The 19,581-nt window shown below is 42.8% G+C and overlaps 1 protein-coding gene across 1 annotated transcript in view; it reads left to right on the plus strand.

Annotated features, from left to right (window-relative positions):
• Positions 1 to 19,581, plus strand: part of necab2 (N-terminal EF-hand calcium binding protein 2) — a 117,206-nt gene that overhangs the window by 50,029 nt on the left and 47,596 nt on the right. The window contains exons 6-7 of the mRNA XM_054620731.1: positions 17,672 to 17,808; positions 18,134 to 18,246. Of these exons, the coding sequence (XP_054476706.1) occupies positions 17,672 to 17,808; positions 18,134 to 18,246 (250 nt within the window). The remainder of the gene's footprint in view (positions 1 to 17,671; positions 17,809 to 18,133; positions 18,247 to 19,581) is intronic.

The raw sequence follows: 19,581 nt of genomic DNA on the forward strand, positions 1-19,581 counted from the left end.
TTTGCCATGTATGGTGCTGTCCGTGGTTCTGAAACAGATCTGAGGAGCTCAATAGACAGACAGAACACGTCACTTAGTTCGGTTTCTTAGCTTCCCCTCCCGCTGATCCTCATGCTTGCTGTCTATCATTTCATTTTGCATTTATTGGGTAAGGACAAATACATGTACATAGAGAATTGATTAACTATTTTCCAATGCAATGTATCACAGCATCCTAAGCTACTGTTAATTTCCATTGCCCTTCCCTTGTGTTGAGAGCCGTCATCACTCCCTGCCTATTGCCATGGCAGCCACTTACAATCTGCCGCTTTTATATGCTTTCTCTTCTAAATATGAGAAGAAAAGGGTACAAATTTAGAGCATATTAATGATTGAGGGATTGCCTCCGCACAGCTTTCAGCTTGGCGACAGCTGAGCCGGCGGTTAGGCGAGAACCGAAGAGTATGCGTTACGTTTCCATGATGACGCAATAGTTCTGGACGGCGTTATCAGCAGTATCTGCCGTATGAGTGCAGTGCAGAGCGGCGACAATTAGCTGGCTAGTGGGACACACAAGCAGGGACTCTCGTGCACAAACATGCACACGTGGCTGGCCATACCATGGAAACAAAGCACAGAGAAGCTCTGATTACAACACAAGCAAAGGGAGAGGGACTTCATTCTCCGCTAAGGTAGACATTACTCCACTATATCGTATATCCTAACATAGTTGTGTGCTGCTTTGCCAGTACTCTGAATTTGTAATTTAACACCTTTAAACTACTATGAGACTCTGTCTGTGTATAATACCATTTAATTTTTTTCAGATCGGAAGTTACAATAATCACTTTCATCTCCATCAGTGAGACAGCTGTGAAACCAGCCTGTACGGTACTGTAACAGTACAACCCTTCCCTCCTCTCCGTCTATCCCACATTAGCATTACAGAGTGTTTTCACTCAGAATATGAGCAACAAGACCGTGATGTACGTACACCTGTCTGTCCCCTGTTCAGCTGCAAGACATCGTTCTGTTCAGAGCGCAGGTGCACAAGTATGCGACTGACTGACTGCATCCTCCGTGTCTCCCACAAATGTTAATGATGTGGACATGAATAATTTGTGCGCGAGTGTGTATGTGACAGTGAGAGAAAGAGAGAACTGGCAGAGTGTGTGTGTTGTGTTGTAAACTGTGTGTGTATTGACTGATGAGGTTACACCCAAAGCATGAATAATGCAGAGGTGTGTGTGTGTGTGTGTGTGTGTGTGTGTGTGTGTGTGTGTGTGTGTGTGTGTGTGTGTGTGTGTGTGTGTGTGTGTGTGTGTGTGTGTGTGTGTGTGTGTGTGTGTGTGTGTGTGTGTGTGTGTGAGCTGGTTGGGTAATTGGGTGAAAGGAGAGCGTAGAGAGGAACTCCACTTAGGGATTTAATATAGAGTTGAGGGAGGGAGAGAGTAAAACACACCAAGAAACAGAAAGCCAAAGACATTGTACAGTACGTTCTCTCCTTGCCCACTTTATTTTTTCTCCCACTCTGAAAACCATTTTTTTTGCCTCCTTCCTCTCCCTTCTTATCTCCCCTTCCTCAATCACCATCTCTCCCTCCTACTGTTTTTCCCCCCGCCTTCCAGCCCCATCATTGCCTCCCTCCATTCTCGTTTCTCTTCAGGCCGATGAGGCTGGCATGATATCTTAAGAGTGTGTGTATGTTTCTGATGCCGGTTAGTGGGCTCGCCTTCTGTTTAGAAACGACTCAGGCGCTCTGCCTGCTGTTAACTACTTCCTCACTTCCAAATGTCTCTTCCACCACTTGAATCTCTCCAATAAACGCAGTAATGTATTAGCTATTTCCTACTACAGCTGTGTTCAATCCTGACTGCAAACACAAATATCCTATATGATGGCAAGTTACTGTTGCTATTCCTGTTAAGCTTTCTGCTTTATTTGGCTCATATAAGCCTTGTTTTTCCTGCATGGTACGGTTCTGCTCGACTGCTTTTCTCTATTCCTTTTCCACTGCGATAGTGCCCCCTCAGTGTAGGTGAGATTCTCAGCTGATGGTTGCCGTGACATCAACTTTAAATGGACACTTGCTGCACTTCGTCCAGCTATACAGTTGATGATGATTACGGCAGTCTCCTTCATTGGTTTTCTTGATCTTAGATTTCATCTCTTTTATCAGCTGTTGCTAGAAAGCTAATTAGGCAAAACGTTAGCTCAATGAATCGGTTGAAAACCCTGCTTGGTACATTCTTGTACTTAATTGTTCAAAAGGGTGATGTCCAAACGACTAGTTTGACACACCAAATTACATCTTTGGTACCGACTGGGGTTGCTGGAGTGTAAACTACCAAAACTACCATAAACATGGTATAGTATAGTGCTGTATTTATATCCTATAGGGGACATTTTTCCTGTATGTTATCTATCTTGTTAGATTTATTTCCATGCAGGTTAGTGTCCTGCTAATGGACTGATAGATGCCTCCAGGGGAGGGGCAGCGGGTGGTCACTCTTTCTCTCTCACACACACACACACACACACACACACACACACACACACACACACACACACACACACACAGGCAGTGTACACACGTGGCTGAACTCTCTATGGTCAGCTGGGATGTCTTATTCTAAAAGGTTAAGATACTACAGTAAAAAAAGATAGGAGCAGATGAGAATAATAACCAAGAGAAACAGGCTGTGTGTGTGTGTGTGTGTGTGTGTGTGTGTGTGTGTGTGTGTGTGTGTGTGTGTGTGTGTGTGTGTGTGTGTGTGTGTGTGTGTGTGTGTGTGTGTGTGTGTGTGTGTGTGTGTGTGTGTGTGCGCGCACACTGACTTAACAGAGCTATGAGACTATAAGAGAGTTTAGTGGTTATTGAGGGATACCAGGACAGAGGGAAGAGTGGAGAGCCATCTAAAAGCAATATCTCTCTCAGTGTGAGAGGTCTGCTGCTCAGATATCATTTCCTGCATATTGCTAAAATGGTGTTGCTTAGAGACATATTGACTGGGGTTGCTAGGAAACCCATTTTAATTGGTTGACGTGTGAAGCTGAGGCAGGGTCGTGGGGGTTTTCACAGGTAGCCGGCCAGCCGGGGAGCAGCACTTGTGTTTCCCAACACATCAAGCCTCTGTTATCCGAGCAGATAGAGAGACCTGCTGTAGAGAGACAACGCTGGCTCTGCAGAGACCCGGGAAATAAAACAAACACAGCTTCTTACAGCAGACAATTGCTGCAACACAAAACAACTTTTTATTGGTTGCCATGGCAAATAAAAGATCAAACCAATAGAAAGTAATAAAAAATTCTAGAAATACGCAGCTCAGGAAGCCTTCAGAGAGAACACCTCACTAGGCTGAAATGTGGGCGTTGTACCGCCTCAAGCTGTTTGAAGACCAGTTGAAAGGAAGTGCAGAAAAAAACTGCTCACAGGCTTCATACTGGAAACTACAAGCTGTGCATTCTTCATCTTCTTCTTCTCTTCTCTTTTATTCTGGTCTGGTTCATATTCACATCAATCTCGGAACCCGTTGACTATCGGTCAGTCTACGATTTAGCCTCTGGGGGCAACGGCCAAAGTTTTGGGGATTCCAGTGTAGCCAGCTTTTGTTTACACTGACTATTAACAAACATCAGCTATAAGCTTGAAGTCATACTGGTTTTTGATGTCATCCTGCATTCCCACCTCGGAAAATCTAATTTTAGTGACTGAAAGCAGGTCATGCATCACTTTGACTTACAACGCGTTCAAACCAATAGAAGCCCTGCATGAATAAATGCAGCCCACTTGAATGAAACCGGTCCATTGGCGCAGTAGGGAATCAAAATTGGCTACGATGTGACATCTAGCAAGTAGCAATTTCTACTGTTTCTACGTTTACAGAGTTGTAGAATCCAGTCTTTAAGTTGTTACAGCCCAAGTATTACATACTGTTGTGCAGTGTTTCTTGATAAGCATGTCAACATATTAATTTGTTACTCACTGTGGACTTGATCATGTAACCGGTCGTTCTAAATACCCTCAGAGTGAGGGAGAGGCGGAGTGTTCCATTCAAACTGTCAAGAACTTGTTGAATAACTCTAGAGACTCCTACAGTTCCTTGTTGGCCCACATATTCACACCTCTGAGTAACAGCTACAGCCCTGCACAATTTCTCATGGGACATCGCCTTTGCACTACATTACCCACCTATCAAACAATGTTGCAGCAAGCTCTTCCTGAATCTGCAAACAAGGAGAGGAAGAAGAGCTGGATGGATGCCAAATGTTTCAGTTTGAGATACAGAGCCAGAGATCTTGTCACTTGGAGATTATGTGTGGATCTCAGCTGCAAAAGCACAAGGCACAGTGACATCTGTACACGGCAGCTCACAATCATACCCAGTCAACGGCCCATAGGAGACACGGAGAAGATCCTATGCCTGCACTACAGTGTCAGGTTTAAGATCAGCCACCTGAATAGGACACCAGGAACGTAATCTCATCGTTTCTTGCCATATTTTACCGCTTTGGCAGAAGCCCCCGCCTATTGCGTAGTATCTTGACACGGTTAGCACGAGGTTCACACTTTGAAACAGTTGTGGATAACATTGTAACACATGGTTAATCTGTCGCGGTTAGCCAGAAAAACGACTTGCTTCTGTAACGTAACCTAATCTACCGACATAATGTCATGTCACACCGTGACAAAGTGTCACATCCAGCACACTTTCACCCACCCTTAACAGACTTTCTGTCTCTTTATAATACTTCCGTTGCTCAGAGGGTCTAAAACAGACGTGCATGGGTTTGCATTGGAGTGAGTTGAAAGCCCTTTGCGACTCATACAGCCTTGCTTGTCGGTATTAAGGCACCAAGGGCCACTGACCAAGTGTCGGTATTTGACGACCTCGGAGAGAGACCAGGCTGGTACCATTTAGTTCAGGACCATGTGTAATTTGCAGTAAAGTCTTAGGGTACAGCTGACAACATGCAGAGAAATTATTGAACCGGAGCTCTTAAAGTAAGGAGGATGTGAATGAATATGAATATCAGCTGTATTGATCATGAACATACAGTGGGGCAAAAAGTATTTAGTCAGCCACCAATTGTGCAAGTTCTCCCACTTAAAAAGATGAGAGAGGCCTGTAATTTTCATCATAGGTATACCTAAACTATGAGAGACAAAATGAGAAAAATCACATTGTCTGATTTTTAAAGAATATATTTGCAAATTATGGTGGAAAATAAGTATTTGGTCAATAACAAAAGTTCATCTCAATACTTTGTTATATACCCTTTGTTGGCAATGACAGAGGTCAAACGTTTTCTGTAAGTCTTCACAAGCTTTTCACACACTGTTGCTGGTATTTTGGCCCATTCCTCCATGCAGATCTCCTCTAGAGCAGTGATGTTTTGGGGCTGTCGCTGGGCAACACGGACTTTCAACTCCCTCCACAGATTTTCTATGGGGGTTGAGATCTGGAGACTGACTAGGCCACTCCAGGACCTTGAAATGCTTCTTACGAAGCCACTCCTTCGGTGTGTTTGGGATCATTGTCATGCTGAAAGACCCAGCCACGTTTCATCTTCAATGCCCTTGCTGATGGAAGGAGGTTTTCACTCAAAATCTCACGATACATGGCCCCATTCATTCTTTCCTTTACACGGATCAGTCGTCCTGGTCCCCTTGCAGAAAAACAGCCCCAAAGCATGATGTTTCCACCCCCATGCTTCACAGTAGGTATGGTGTTCTTTGGATTTTTGTTCACCGTTCTTGTGATCATTTTGGCCCCACGGGGTGAGATCTTGCGTGGAGCCCCAGATCGAGGGAGATTATCAGTGGTCTTGTATGTCTTCCATTTTCTAATAATTGCTCCCACAGTTGATTTCTATTGCAGATTCAGTCTTCCCAGCCTGGTGCAAGTCTACAATTTTGTTTCTTGTGTCCTTTGACAGCTCTTTGGTCTTGGCCATAGTGGAGTTTGGAGTGTGGCTGTTTGAGGTTGTGGACAGGTGTCTTTTATACTGATAACAAGTTCAAACAGGTGCCATTAATACAGGTAACGAGTGGAGGACAGAGGAGCCTCTTAAAGAAGAAGTTACAGGTCTGTGAGAGCCAGAAATCTTGCTTGTTTGTAGGTGACCAAATACTTATTTTACCGAGGAATTTACCAATTAATTCATTAAAAATCCTACAATGTGATTTCCTGGATTCTTTCCCCCCATTCTGTCTCTCATAGTTGTACCTATGATGAAAATTACAGGCGTCTCTCATCTTTTTAAGTGGGAGAACTTGCACAATTGGTGGCTGACTAAATACTTTTTTGCCCCACTGTACATACATAATGTAACATACATGAAATTTCCCTTCTGCATTTGACCCATCCCTTAGGAGCAATGTATATATATCATAAATATATCAGTGGATCAATACCAGCACTTACATCCCATCTCCCACCTGTCAGTGACGGTCAGCTCACAACACCTTCAGAACGCCTCCTTCTCGACACTCCAGCACTTATCCCGCTACATTAGGAAGGCTATTGTGACATTTAGTCTAAATAACACATCAGTCCTTTTAATTATATGATCAAAATCATTATTCTTGATTTGGGGTTATACAAGAAGGAGAGAGCCACTTGCTGTGTCATTATGCAGCATCCCATCATTACAGATTGGTGGATGCTGTTTTAGGCAGAGTCTCTTATTTTGAACTGTGTCCTCCCTGTTTTTTAAAGTGAATGAAGTCAATAACATCCCCTGCTGTGGCTTTATAAGGTACAACAGGGTGGTATTTGAATATGGCTGAAGATAGATGGTCTGACCCTGGGTAGAACTAACACAAAGTCACTGTGATTGATTATGTACACAATTAGATGCAGGAGTAGTAGAAGTGTAGTGACAAAGTTGTCAAGTCGGTTAATTGTTTTGCAAAACACGTTTCGATGGAAATGATTATGTTAATCATGGCTTGGATTATGTTCAGTGCAACATTATTTCCCAGAGAGGGAACAGCAGCATATTTAGGCTTTCCTACGTATCAGAGGGAGGCGATTGGCGGGTGAACAAATTGCTAAACTTTAACACCAAATTTGTTAATCAAAGCACTCTGGTTAAGATTAGGGAACGATAATGGTTTTGGTTACATTTTAATACTTTTATCACATTGTGTCTCAACCTATATATTAGATATTAATATTTCCTTAACATTAAAACTACAGATGGTAACTTGACCTAGTTAGCGTCAAGATAGCATATTGGTCAGGGCATAAGACCAGAACAAATCAGGTTACCAGTACCTTACAAAGCATTGGACTCCTGGCCAATTTTAGCGTTTAAATGCTGCACAGGGCGGGTCTAGTTAAGAGTGCAGGGGGATTCATAATAACGCGTCAATCACTGCTCATGAAACTCGTTAACTCCGCACTGATCGAATATGCATCAAGATTCTGTTACTGCATTGCCTATTTATTTCGTCGAATGTTTTCAGAGACATATTTAAGTGAACTGTTATTCTGTAAATGGCAAAATGTTGTGACCTGGCTGCCACTTTGAAAAGAGTCCAGTCAAAACCAAACCTGTCAACCAAGCAGAGCAAACTGTATTAATATAGTTACCAACTGTAGCTTAACCAATGCTTAACAGATGGTGGAGTACTCTTTAAATGCAAAGACATGACCGTGGCAGTGATCTGCTCATCTTACCTTCAGAGAGAAAGCACATACGGTTGATACCTTTTACGGTTAAGAAAAAATTGCACTAAGGTCAAATGAAGTCACCACCTACTTGTTGTTTCTGGAAGTTTTTTGAACAAACATACAAATATTGTTGCTTTGTTTTTCAGCTAAGTCAAGTTGGCTGTAAGCATCATGTCAAGGCCTTTATAATAATCCTTTAAACAGCTTTTTTCAGAATTACTGGAGGAATTTCACATTGACATGAATATACAGTGGGTACGGAAAGTATTCAGACCCCTTTAAATTCACCCTTTGTTTCATTGCAGCCATTTGCTAAAATCGAAAAAGTTCATTTTTTTTCGCATTAATGTACACTCAGCAACCCATCTTGACAGAAAAAACCAGAAATGTAGAAATCTTTGCAAATTTATTAAAAAAGAAAAACTGAAATATCACATGGTCATAAGTATTCAGACCCTTTGCTCAGTATTGAGTAGAAGCACCCTTTTGAGCTAGTACAGCCATGAGTCTTCTTGGGAATGATGCAACAAGTTTCTCACACCTGGATTTGGGGATCCTCTGCCATTCTTCCTTGCAGATCCTCTCCAGTTCTGTCAGGTTGGATGGTGAACGTTGGTGGACAGCCATTTTCAGGTCTCTCCAGAGATGCTCAATTGGGTTTAGGTCAGGGCTCTGGCTGGGCCAGTCAAGAATGGTCACAGACTTGTTCCGAAGCCACTCCTTTGTTATTTTAGCTGTGTGCTTCGGGTCATTGTCTTGTTGGAAGGTGAACCTTCGGCCCAGTCTGAGGTCCTGAGCACTCTGGAGGAGGTTTTCTTCCAGGATATCTCTGTACTGCCACCACCATGTTTCACTGTTGGGATTGTATTGGGCAGGTGATGAGCAGTGCCTGGTTTTCTCCACACATACCGCTTAGAATTAACGCCAAAAAGTTCAATCTTGGTCTCATCAGACCAGAGAATCTTATTTCTCATAGTTTGGGTGTCCTCCATGTGTTTTTTGGCAAACTATGCGGGCTTTCATATGTCTTGCACTGAGGAGAGGCTTCCGTCGGGCCACTCTGCCATAAAGCCCCGACTGGTGGAGGGCTGCAGTGATAGTTGACTTTGTGGAACTTTCCCCCATCTCCCTAATGCATCTCTGGAGCTCAGCCACAGTGATCTTTGGGTTCTTCTTTACCTCTCTCACCAAGGCTCTTCTCCCACGATTGCTCAGTTTGGCTGGACGGCCAGGTCTAGGAAGAGTTCTGTTCATCTCATACCTCTTCCATTTAAGGATTATGGAGGCCACTGTGCTCTTAGGAACCTTGAGTGCTGCAGAAATTCTTTTGTAACCTTGGCCAGATCTGTGCCTTGCCACAATTCTGTCTCTGAGCTCCTTGGGCAGTTCCTTCGACCTCATGATTCTCATTTGTTCTGACATGCACTGTGAGCTGTAAGGTCTTATATAGACAGGTGTGTGCCTTTCCTAATCAAGTCCAATCAGTTTAATTAAACACAGCTGGACTCCAATGAAGGAGTAGAACCATCTCAAGGAGGATCAGAAGAAATGGATAGCATGTGAGTTAAATATGAGTGTCACAGCAAAGGGTCTGAATACTTATGACCATGTGATATTTCAGTTTTTCTTTTTTAATAAATTTGCAAAGATTTCTACATTTCTGTTTTTTTCTGTCAAGATGGGTTGCTGAGTGTACATTAATGCTTCACCCTCACTACACGTTTGGGTTTACCGGGTCTGTCCGGCAGCCTCCCCCGCCACCTGATCCAACTCACCACCAGGTGGTGATCAGTTGACAGCTCTGCTCCTCTCTTCACCCGAGTGTCCAAGACATACGGCCGCAGGTCTGATGACACAACTACAAAGTCGATCATAGACCTTTGGCCTAGGGTGTTCTGGTACCAAGTACACTTATGAACCTCCCTATGCTCAAACATGGTGTTTGTTATGGACAGTCCATGACTAGCACAGAAGTCCAACAACAAAGCACCACTCGGGTTCAGATTGGGCAGGCCGTTCCTCCCAATCACACCCCTCCAGGTTTCTCCATCGTTACCCACGTGGGCGTTGAAGTCTCCCAGAAGAACTATGGAGTCCCCAGTCGGCGCCCTTTCCAGAACACCACCCAAGGACTCCAAGAAGGCCGCGTACTCCGAACTGCCGTTTGGTGCATAGGCACAAACAACAGTCAGAGACTTTCCTCCTGCGATTCCCAGTCGCAGAGAGGCGACCCTCTCGTTCTCCGGGGAGAACTCCAGAACAGCGGCGCTCAGCCGGGGGCTTGTGAGTATCCCCACACCCGCCCGGCGCCTCTCACCCTGGGCAACTCCGGAACTTTTTCGATTTTAGCAAATGGCTGCAATGAAACAAAGAGTGAAAAATTTAAAGGGGTCTGAATACTTTCCGTACCCACTGTATTTTTAATTGATGAACACAACTGTACTAACTTATATCCCTCATGATCATTTTTATTTCTTTGTCATTTTCACACACCAATAAAACGTTTGTGGCATGTTTCTGATAAGATGCCTATATAAATAAATATTAGGATGCCCATTTTGATTGCATAGTACACTATGGGGGCATGGGGGTCTTTTATCAGCCTACATCATTGTCACTTCCACCTCTCCACGACGCTTCTTTATCTCCATCTGAGACACTGAAGATGGAATAATTTCCCCCTAACTAGACCAACCTCTATAATCACTGATTACCACCTACAACTCCCTGTAATCAGCCACCGCCATCTTATGACAAAAGTGTGTGTGTGTGTGTGTGTGTGTGTGTGTGTGTGTGTGTGTGTGTGTGTGTGTGTGTGTGTGTGTGTGTGTGTGTGTGTGTGTGTGTGTGTGTGTGTGTGTGTGTGTGTGTGTGTGTGATTGTTAGTGTTTTTTGCAGGGGAACGCTGTGCTATTCATGTGTGCAGATCTAAAGGTGGATGATAATGAGGACTTATGAAATACATGAGATCTGAAACAAATACAAACACACTCACAGGCTTAGTTTCAAATTTCTCAGATCTAATAATTATAACATCGCCTCCATTCTGTTATAAAAATAATAAATAAACTGATGGATACAAACAGTGGCCACAAAATCCGAGCCATTAACTTGAGGGCATACTGCAGCTCTCCATGTGTTGTCCGTTTGTGCTATTTAAAATGAAGCCTTTGGTTATGTGTGAAAATATACACAATCACAATATTGAACCTGATGGAGAGCTCTGTCATCAATCTTCACACAGAAACCAGGCACATCAACACATTGACACACTCATTCCTCCTGCCTTGAACTCCCATCCACAAACACACGCATACATACACACTCGCAGATGCTCACAATAAAACACACTGTAGCTAATCACCAGGCTGTGTCTGGGGAGCCAGCGGAGGGAGACTGTGTATCTCCTCCCGGGTCACTGATCTGTGTGAATTATAGATCACAGCTTTTTCAACAGCAGGTTTTGTAGCCAGGCAAAGGGAGAGAGTGACAGACACATACAGGAAGGACAGAGAGGAAGAAAGTGAGGGGAGCTTGGACATATGCGCCTGTGGCACATGAGGTAGAGCGCTTGTCCCGTAACCACAAGGTTGGTGGTTCAAACCCCTCTACCGGCAACATGCCGAGGTGTCCTTGAGCAAGACACCTAACCCCAAGTTGCTCCCCGGGCGCTTCATTGCAGCCCACTGCTCCTCCGGGATGGGTTAAATGCAGAGAAATAATTTCCCCATTGTGGGACTAATAAAGGCTTAATTATTATTATAATTTTTAAGATTGAATCGACGTTTTCACAACACGATGCCTTTTTTTGGAAGGCACAAAAAAAATTGACTTTTGATTCAGTCTTCTGTGGTGTGGATGTTCTTCTGCTGCAGGATCACCAACTGGGCAAAGTGTGCACCTGCACTCGGTCCCTGATCCACTGAAGTACAGTGTCAGCTGATAAAGCCTACTTTATTACCTGTTTTTAAGGCCCTGTCTGATGGAGGATCCTTTTCTAGACTTTTTATTTAAAGTGGCCCTATTATGCTTTTCCACTTTTTCCCTCTTCCCTCTTCTTTAGTGTGTTATATTTTTGTACATGTAAAAGGTCCGTAGAGTGTAAAACCTGAAGTCCACGCCTAAAAGGAGTTACCCTCCCCCTCAGAAGCTCCTGAGCTGCCTGAAACGGCTCCATTGAATTTTCTCCTTCACTTCCGTAACTTTATGAGGTCACAATGTTACGAAAGTGACGTAAAATTCTCCGGCTAGTTTGGCCCTCAAACAACAAAAGAGAGAGATGGAGCTGAAGCTCCAGAGGGAGAGTTTTTTGAAATGTGAAATGTTGACCAATCACAACAGCGGGCTAGCTGACCAATCAGGGCAGACTTTGCTTTCTGGAGGGAGGAGCAAACAGCCAGGATGAGAAGAACAAGGCATTAACGCATGTAAACATGTTGTAACTGTAAGTTGAGATAAATATATGCACCCAGAAAATAGCTTAATAGGGCCTGTTTAAGTTTATTGCTTATATGTTTCCCATTGCTGAAAGTCTTTCATCAGAATATGACAAAAGAAATACTGTGGCCTAGTAATATTCCAGCAGAGAAAATTGGTGGAAATTGGTCAGAGAGTTATGAATAGATGGTAAATGTGGGCCCAGCAGTACATTCTGTCAAGTCGACCAGGCCACGGTCAGAACTCTTTGTCCACCATTGTTCAGTTGTGATTGTTCTACTTATACCTCGGAAGAGGAGTTGGTAATGTAGGGCTTTTCCTGCTTTGAAAATGATTCACAGCTGACCTATAAATCCTGAAGTTTTCAAAGCGCTATGTTACAGCATCCAGAATGCCAAAAAACAACTGTTTGGGTGTGTATATTCGTTTGTCCCATTTCCCTTATTATTATACATGTATTTACGCAGAAAATGTGTAGAATGCTTAGTTATAGCATCATTTGATGGCAAGGTTTTAGGGAGCACAGATGTGATTTTTCATATTGCACACGTTTGAATAAAACTTAAACTTGATTCTATGTAATCTAATCTGAGTCAAGGCGCATAAGCAGACACACTTGAATCAGTTGGTCAACAATCACGCACACACAGAGGCATGCACACTCACATACATGTATAGAATAAGAGCACACCTACCCTCCCATTTTTCTACTCTTATTTCTCATTTCTACATTAATTTAAATCAGTACAGTGTTCTACAGAGGACTGGGTACAGTCTGCCGACTGAAGCTGATGCAGAAGTTTATTAAAACATTCTCTCTACTGCGAGCATGGGGGCGACTCCTCCGGCTTTAAATAAATGTCTGATTGTATAGAAGTCTATGAGAAAATGACTCTACTTCTCACCTGATTTATTAACTCAGTAAACATGGTAAACATGAGTTTATGGTTTCAATCTCTAGTTTTAAGTCTTCTTTGATACAGAATGAGGTTAATTTAGTAAATTATGGTTTATTTAGAGTGAAATAGACCATAAAGCAGAGTATGCCTTAGAGCGGGCTTGCTGTGATTGACAGGTTGTTGTTGCTACCAGAGCCGTATACGGCGTCACCATGTCACTCCTCCGCATACCAAATATGGTAACTACCGTTCATCTGTTGCCACAAAAACAATATGTCGACGACCGTGATCCAACATGCCGAAGGCGAAATCGCAGACCTTCATAGTCATGATGACTTGTTCACTTCTTATATACAGTCTGTGTTTCAAACCCATACTTCAGTTTCAGATGCACATTAAATATATTCCACTCAAAGGTAACAACACACTAACACCTACAAATAGGGTAACAGGACAGCATCAAAATGAATGAGGAAAGAAATAATATTTTTTCTTCTGAATCTATAACACAGCTTTACAGTTACCACAAGAGTTCCACCTCAGGGAATTTCTGAACTTTGTTTGTTTCAGTGTATTGTTTCAAATAAAAGTGAGTGCTTAACCTGTATAACTCTGTGGAGAAAAAATTCTGCATGCTCAATGTAGCAAATAAATGTCAAGCTGTATTAAGAATCTATCAGCATTCTTATTTAATAACTAAGTGCCTATAATGGACTCATAATGCATTCATAATCTCTTCAAGAAAACTGCATCATTTTGTGTTTCCCACTTTGGTAATTGAATCTCAGCATGACATTCATTAGGGGTAAATTGCAAATGAAAGCCTAAATTCTATAATCATAGTGATTTCTGTTTTATTACAGAGAGACGTGTGTTTTATGTTTGGAGTGGATGCGGTTAAAAAAACAAGATGACTTTTCCACATATGAGCTGATGAGGATGAGCCTCTTATATAAAGTCACCGTGTTTGCATGCTTGAGAGTTTGCATGCCGACATGCGTTTGTGTTTGCGTGTAAAAGCCACCGACTGTAATAATGGAAGTCACTACGGCCCGTGTGATTCTGCGTCTCATGGGAGTGTTTGTCTTTGATCAGAGTGCAGCAGAGAACGGCTGAGTGCACAGGAACCTTAATTGTGTCCCTGAATCACTGCACCGTGACTTCCGAAGGTAAAGCTGACATGACCGACTGACTCCGCTCTCTGGGGTGCATATGTAGTCAATCATGGACTGCTGTTTGATAGTGAGGTCTCAATCTCTTTGGCCTTGAACAAGTCTGAGCGACACGTGAAAGTGGAAGGTTTAGTTTGTCGTTCCAATCGTCAAATGTCAAATATTAAAGTAGATCCTCAAAGTCAACTGACTGTTCGTTAAGACCCGTACTCCTTAGTTTACTTTTGCTACACCTTCAAGCTTTCTGTTTTAAGTCAGCACACATGCAATTTACAATGATTTACAACCATGGTAGATTTACAACTTTAAATAGCCTCATTTTTTTTATGACTATTGGTCCTTGATTTGTAGACAGATGCACACTAAAGAAGGTTTCTAATTTCTAGCCACTGAATGTCAACTTTTCAGCTGAAATGCCCACTGTTTCTAGCAGATTTCATTGATTCAAACTATTATAACTAATCTAACGCATCATGAGATAGGCTAGCCAAAAATGTAAACCGTGTCTCATATCAAACAACAAGAGAGAAGACTTTGAAGGTTCTCAATGCGATAATCAGATCATATCCATTGCCTCCTCACGTCTCTCAGCATGGCGACGACTGAACTGGCGGGTAGCAGCTAAGGATGCTAACAGTGCAAACAAAAGGCAACAGTGCTGACAGAGCTGACAGTGTTTACCTGAGAGGGAAACCAGAGGGTGGATGCTACGCTTCCATTAGGATGGCATCCGTCTGGTCAACATTTTAGGCTCTAACTTTAGTTTGAGAACAGTGCAGAGCGGCGGCCATTAGCTAATAAGAGCTCATACCACGTACTAAAGGGCTTGCACTGCTGAGCCGGTTATGTCAACAAAGCAGAAGAAGCTCAGATTACAGCACACACAGAGGGAGAGTGACTTTATCCTCTGTTCTGGTAGACATTACTCCTCTATTTCTTTATATAGCAAATAGTTGTTTGCTGCAATATTAATGCTTTATCTTTTGTAAAGAGAGACTTAATCACCAAGGACAAAAACACAAATGCATGATCTCATCCCCTATATATTTTTGCTCTTGTGTTTTGGATTTCCGAAAGGCTTCAAAAATGGCGTACACTCCTTAATGCCAATAATTGTACTTTCTTCAGCCTGGTGCACACAGTTTTAAAATGAAGAGAAATCAAAAGCTTGATAGGCCTGCTGTGCTGTGCCTATAGTTACGGTTGCTAAGCTACGACTGGAAAGCCACTGATCGGGGGAAAGGTGTATTTAGCAAACAGTAAAATCCCTGAATAATTAAAAGGTGGCAGCAATAAGATCATACGAGTTAAAGCAGCAGCTCTGGTCTTATCTGAAACAGCCGACTCCTCTGAGTTCACCGTGTTCACACTCTACAGTGCAGCTCAGGGACTCTTTGATGCTGACGCCGGGATGTCATCTCCTTTTTTCTCATTCCTCTCTTTGAGAAAGCCTTACTCTGGTTAACAAACTTTGAATAGATTTCCCCTCAAGGTTTCATTGCTGCAGTTTTGGCAATTTAAATCAGGTCTATGGAAATGATTGATAACCTAGGGCTCAATATACTTTGATCTGAATGTAATGAGCTGCAGTGCTCAGTTCATCTACAGTGGGTACGGAAAGTATTCAGACCCCTTTAAATTTTTCACCCTTTGTTTCATTGCAGCCATTTGCTAAAATCGAATTTTTTTTCTCGCATTAATGTACACTCAGCAACCCATCTTGACAGAAAAAAACAGAAATGTAGAAATTTTTGCAAATTTATTAAAAAAGAAAAACTGAAATATCACATGGTCATAAGTATTCAGACCCTTTGCTCAGTATTGAGTAGAAGCACCCTTTTGAGCTAGTACAGCCATGAGTCTTCTTGGGAATGATGCAACAAGTTTCTCACACCTGGATTTGGGGATCCTCTGCCATTCTTCCTTGCAGATCCTCTCCAGTTCTGTCAGGTTGGATGGTGAACGTTGGTGGACAGCCATTTTCAGGTCTCTCCAGAGATGCTCAATTGGGTTTAGGTCAGGGCTCTGGCTGGGCCAGTCAAGAATGGTCACAGACTTGTTCCGAAGCCACTCCTTTGTTATTTTAGCTGTGTGCTTCGGGTCATTGTCTTGTTGGAAGGTGAACCTTCGGCCCAGTCTGAGGTCCTGAGCACTCTGGAGGAGGTTTTCTTCCAGGATATCTCTGTACTTGGCCGCATTCATCTTTCCTTCAATTGCAACCAGTCGTCCTGTCCCTGCAGCTGAAAAACACCCCCATAGCATGATGCTGCCACCACCATGTTTCACTGTTGGGATTGTATTGGGCAGGTGATGAGCAGTGCCTGGTTTTCTCCACACATACCGCTTTTAGAATTAACGCCAGCTCAAAAGTTCAATCTTGGTCTCATCAGACCAGAGAATCTTATTTCTCATAGTTTGGGAGTCCTCCATGCTGTTTTTTGGCAAACTCTATGCAGGCTTTCATATGTCTTGCACTGAGGAGAGGCTTCCGTCGTTATGTTAATCATGGCTTGGATTATGTTCAGTGCAACATTATTTCCCAGAGAGGGAACAGCAGCATATTTAGGCTTTCCTACGTATCAGAGGGAGGCGATTGGCGGGTGAACAAATTGCTAAACTTTAACACCAAATTTGTTAATCAAAGCACTCTGGTTAAGATTAGGGAACGATAATGGTTTTGGTTACATTTTAATACTTTTATCACATTGTGTCTCAACCTATATATTAGATATTAATATTTCCTTAACATTAAAACTACAGATGGTAACTTGACCTAGTTAGCGTCAAGATAGCATATTGGTCAGGGCATGAAACAATGAAACAAAGCAAGTGAAAAATTTAAAGGGGTCTGAATACTTTCCGTACCCACTGTATATGAGTCAGTGTTGTTTGGAGGAGTGATTGAGGGTGACAACTGAAGAGTTAATTGATTTCCAGGCTTTTTTTTGTCCAGGCGGTTGCGTCTAATAAGAGAAGGTAACATTTCAGTCCGTCCTTGTGTCATTCCTGCTGAATATGGAACAATATACAGCAAAACCACTTTTAATTCCCCAGGGTTCAGGCTTTAAACCCAGACTAAAAGCTTTTCAAAGGTCTGAGAACGAACTTTCAGGTAAAAGTCCTAACAGGGAATCCGGAGGAACCGCGGAGGGAGGTGGAAGGGATTGTGGAGAAAGTGAGGGAAGTTCACAGAGGGGGAAGACGGCAGCAGAGAGAGTGAAAGATACTAGTCTATTTTTACTTGGTTTTTTTTCCCGGCCCAGTCAACTGGTTGCAAGGAAGGAACTCACAGAGATTTGTGCTGGAAATTATTTTTAGAGGAGTGAATGGAACACAGTGAATAGAGTGGCGCTCAGCAGCGCTGCGATGTGTCGAGGAGACACAAACTGACATTTTATAGACAATTTGCTATTAAAACTGACAGATTGACTCTATTTTTTTTCAAATGTGGTTTATAAATGACCTGCTCAATCATACTTTTTTTCCTTATTTGTTTCCCCAGGTTTACGAGAGAGGAACCAACGTAGAGCAGTTTGTGACTCGTTTCCTTCTGAAGGAATCAGCCAATCAGATCCAGTCTCTTCTGAGCTCCGTTGAGAGTGCCGTGGACGCTATTGACGAGCAGCACAGCCAATCAGGGTGGGCCAATGAGTTTTATAAGCAGTCTTAATGGAAACCAGGAAGTATTTCAGGCACCAGTCTTTTCAGGTTAAAATGTTTGCCACTCAAACATCCGAAAAAATCCTGGTTATCCCGTTTTCATCAACCTCTATCCTTCCCTTATTCCTCTTCTTCATTCCCTTTGGATCCTCCTTTCAACCATCCTTCCATGCAATTATTTCATTATTCTTCCCCCACTTTCTCTTTTTCTTTCCTTCACCTTTCAACAATCCCACACTAGTCTTCTCATCATCTTATTCTAAATAATTCTAATTATTCTCTTTCTACCTCTTTTTTTTTCCAGTCATCTCCCTGCCAAGGTGAGTCCACGGATGTCAGAGAGGCGCAACGAAAACACTGTCCCTGACTATCCCCCAAACAACAGAGTCAGTGCCAGAACCATCAACACTGCTTCAGGTGACAAACACACACACACACACACACATACACACACACACACACACACACACACACACACACACACACACACACACACACTGCAGCACCGCCACTGAATTCATGGTTGGTGGCCATCCGTCAAGCGCTTGTACTGTACGATTAGCCTCTTAATCATAATCTTTAGTGATGTGACATCACTCTGGGTGAGCAGAGATCAAACTGCCTTTCAGCAGTTTTTCATCCACTCTACTCAAATACACACACACACACACACCTACACACACCTACACACACACACACACACACACACACACACACACACACACACACACACACACACACACACAGGTTTGATGCAGATTTTCCACAGCTGACAGGGCAGCACAGATACACTGGGGGAGGGAACAGGGGGGAGGGAGAAGGCAGAGAGAGGTAGTCAGGTAAGGGGACAATAAATGGAGTGAAAGCTGAGGAAGCAAAGCGAGAAGGTAGAGAGTCTGTTAGTACATCTCCGAAAGAGTTAAAGTCAAACCTTTAAGTATGTATATGAGTCCAGTCAGCACTTTACACTAACATTTTCCTCTATGTAGTGCTGTTTTTTATGGAGTGGGGGTGTGTGTGTGTTACAGTAACTAAAAGAGACACACATTGATTGAGGCTCGTGATTCTCTTTCAGGATGTGCAGGACCCTGATTATTCTCGCACTGCACATTTCTTCCTCTCTCTCTCTCTCTCTTTGACTCTGTTACAGTCGTCCTCTCTCCATCAGCTTGTAGTTCACACTGCAGCGCACGCTTGCCTTGACACTTTGCACCCACTCGAACACTTGTTCGCTGAAGAAATGACACTTCAGAAGTTGTCGAGATATGGCATCACTTTATCGCCACACAAACTTCACAGAAGAAGAGTCAAACGGGAAACAAACAAAAATGATTGTTGAGTTAAGGGGTAGGGAGAGGGAAGCCTCAAAGGGCAAACATAATCAATCACTCCTCACATGTTGGTATTGACAAGTGTCCGTCGCCAGCTTCAGCAATAATCAACATAGAAATGTCTTTGGGTCTTCTGCGAATACTGTTACTAGCAATAATTTATATTTTCTATTTACTACTGTTAAGTTATGGACATCAGAGTTCCCATTGACACACCAAAGGCAACACATTTTTAAAGCATGCATGATTTAGATTTTATGAGTAAAAAAAAAAAAAAAAAAAAACACTGGTATAGCATCTGTCTCTTGTCACTATAGGCGTGTTGCTCTTTCCTCATTCGTACTGGAAAACAAACCCAAGTCACTGTCAGAAAACATCTAGAAATGTCCATTTATAAATGGAATAAAGCTGCCGGTGTGAC

The sequence above is a fragment of the Anoplopoma fimbria genome, chromosome 19, assembly GCF_027596085.1.
Source record: "Anoplopoma fimbria isolate UVic2021 breed Golden Eagle Sablefish chromosome 19, Afim_UVic_2022, whole genome shotgun sequence".
Classification (NCBI taxonomy): domain Eukaryota; kingdom Metazoa; phylum Chordata; class Actinopteri; order Perciformes; family Anoplopomatidae; genus Anoplopoma; species Anoplopoma fimbria.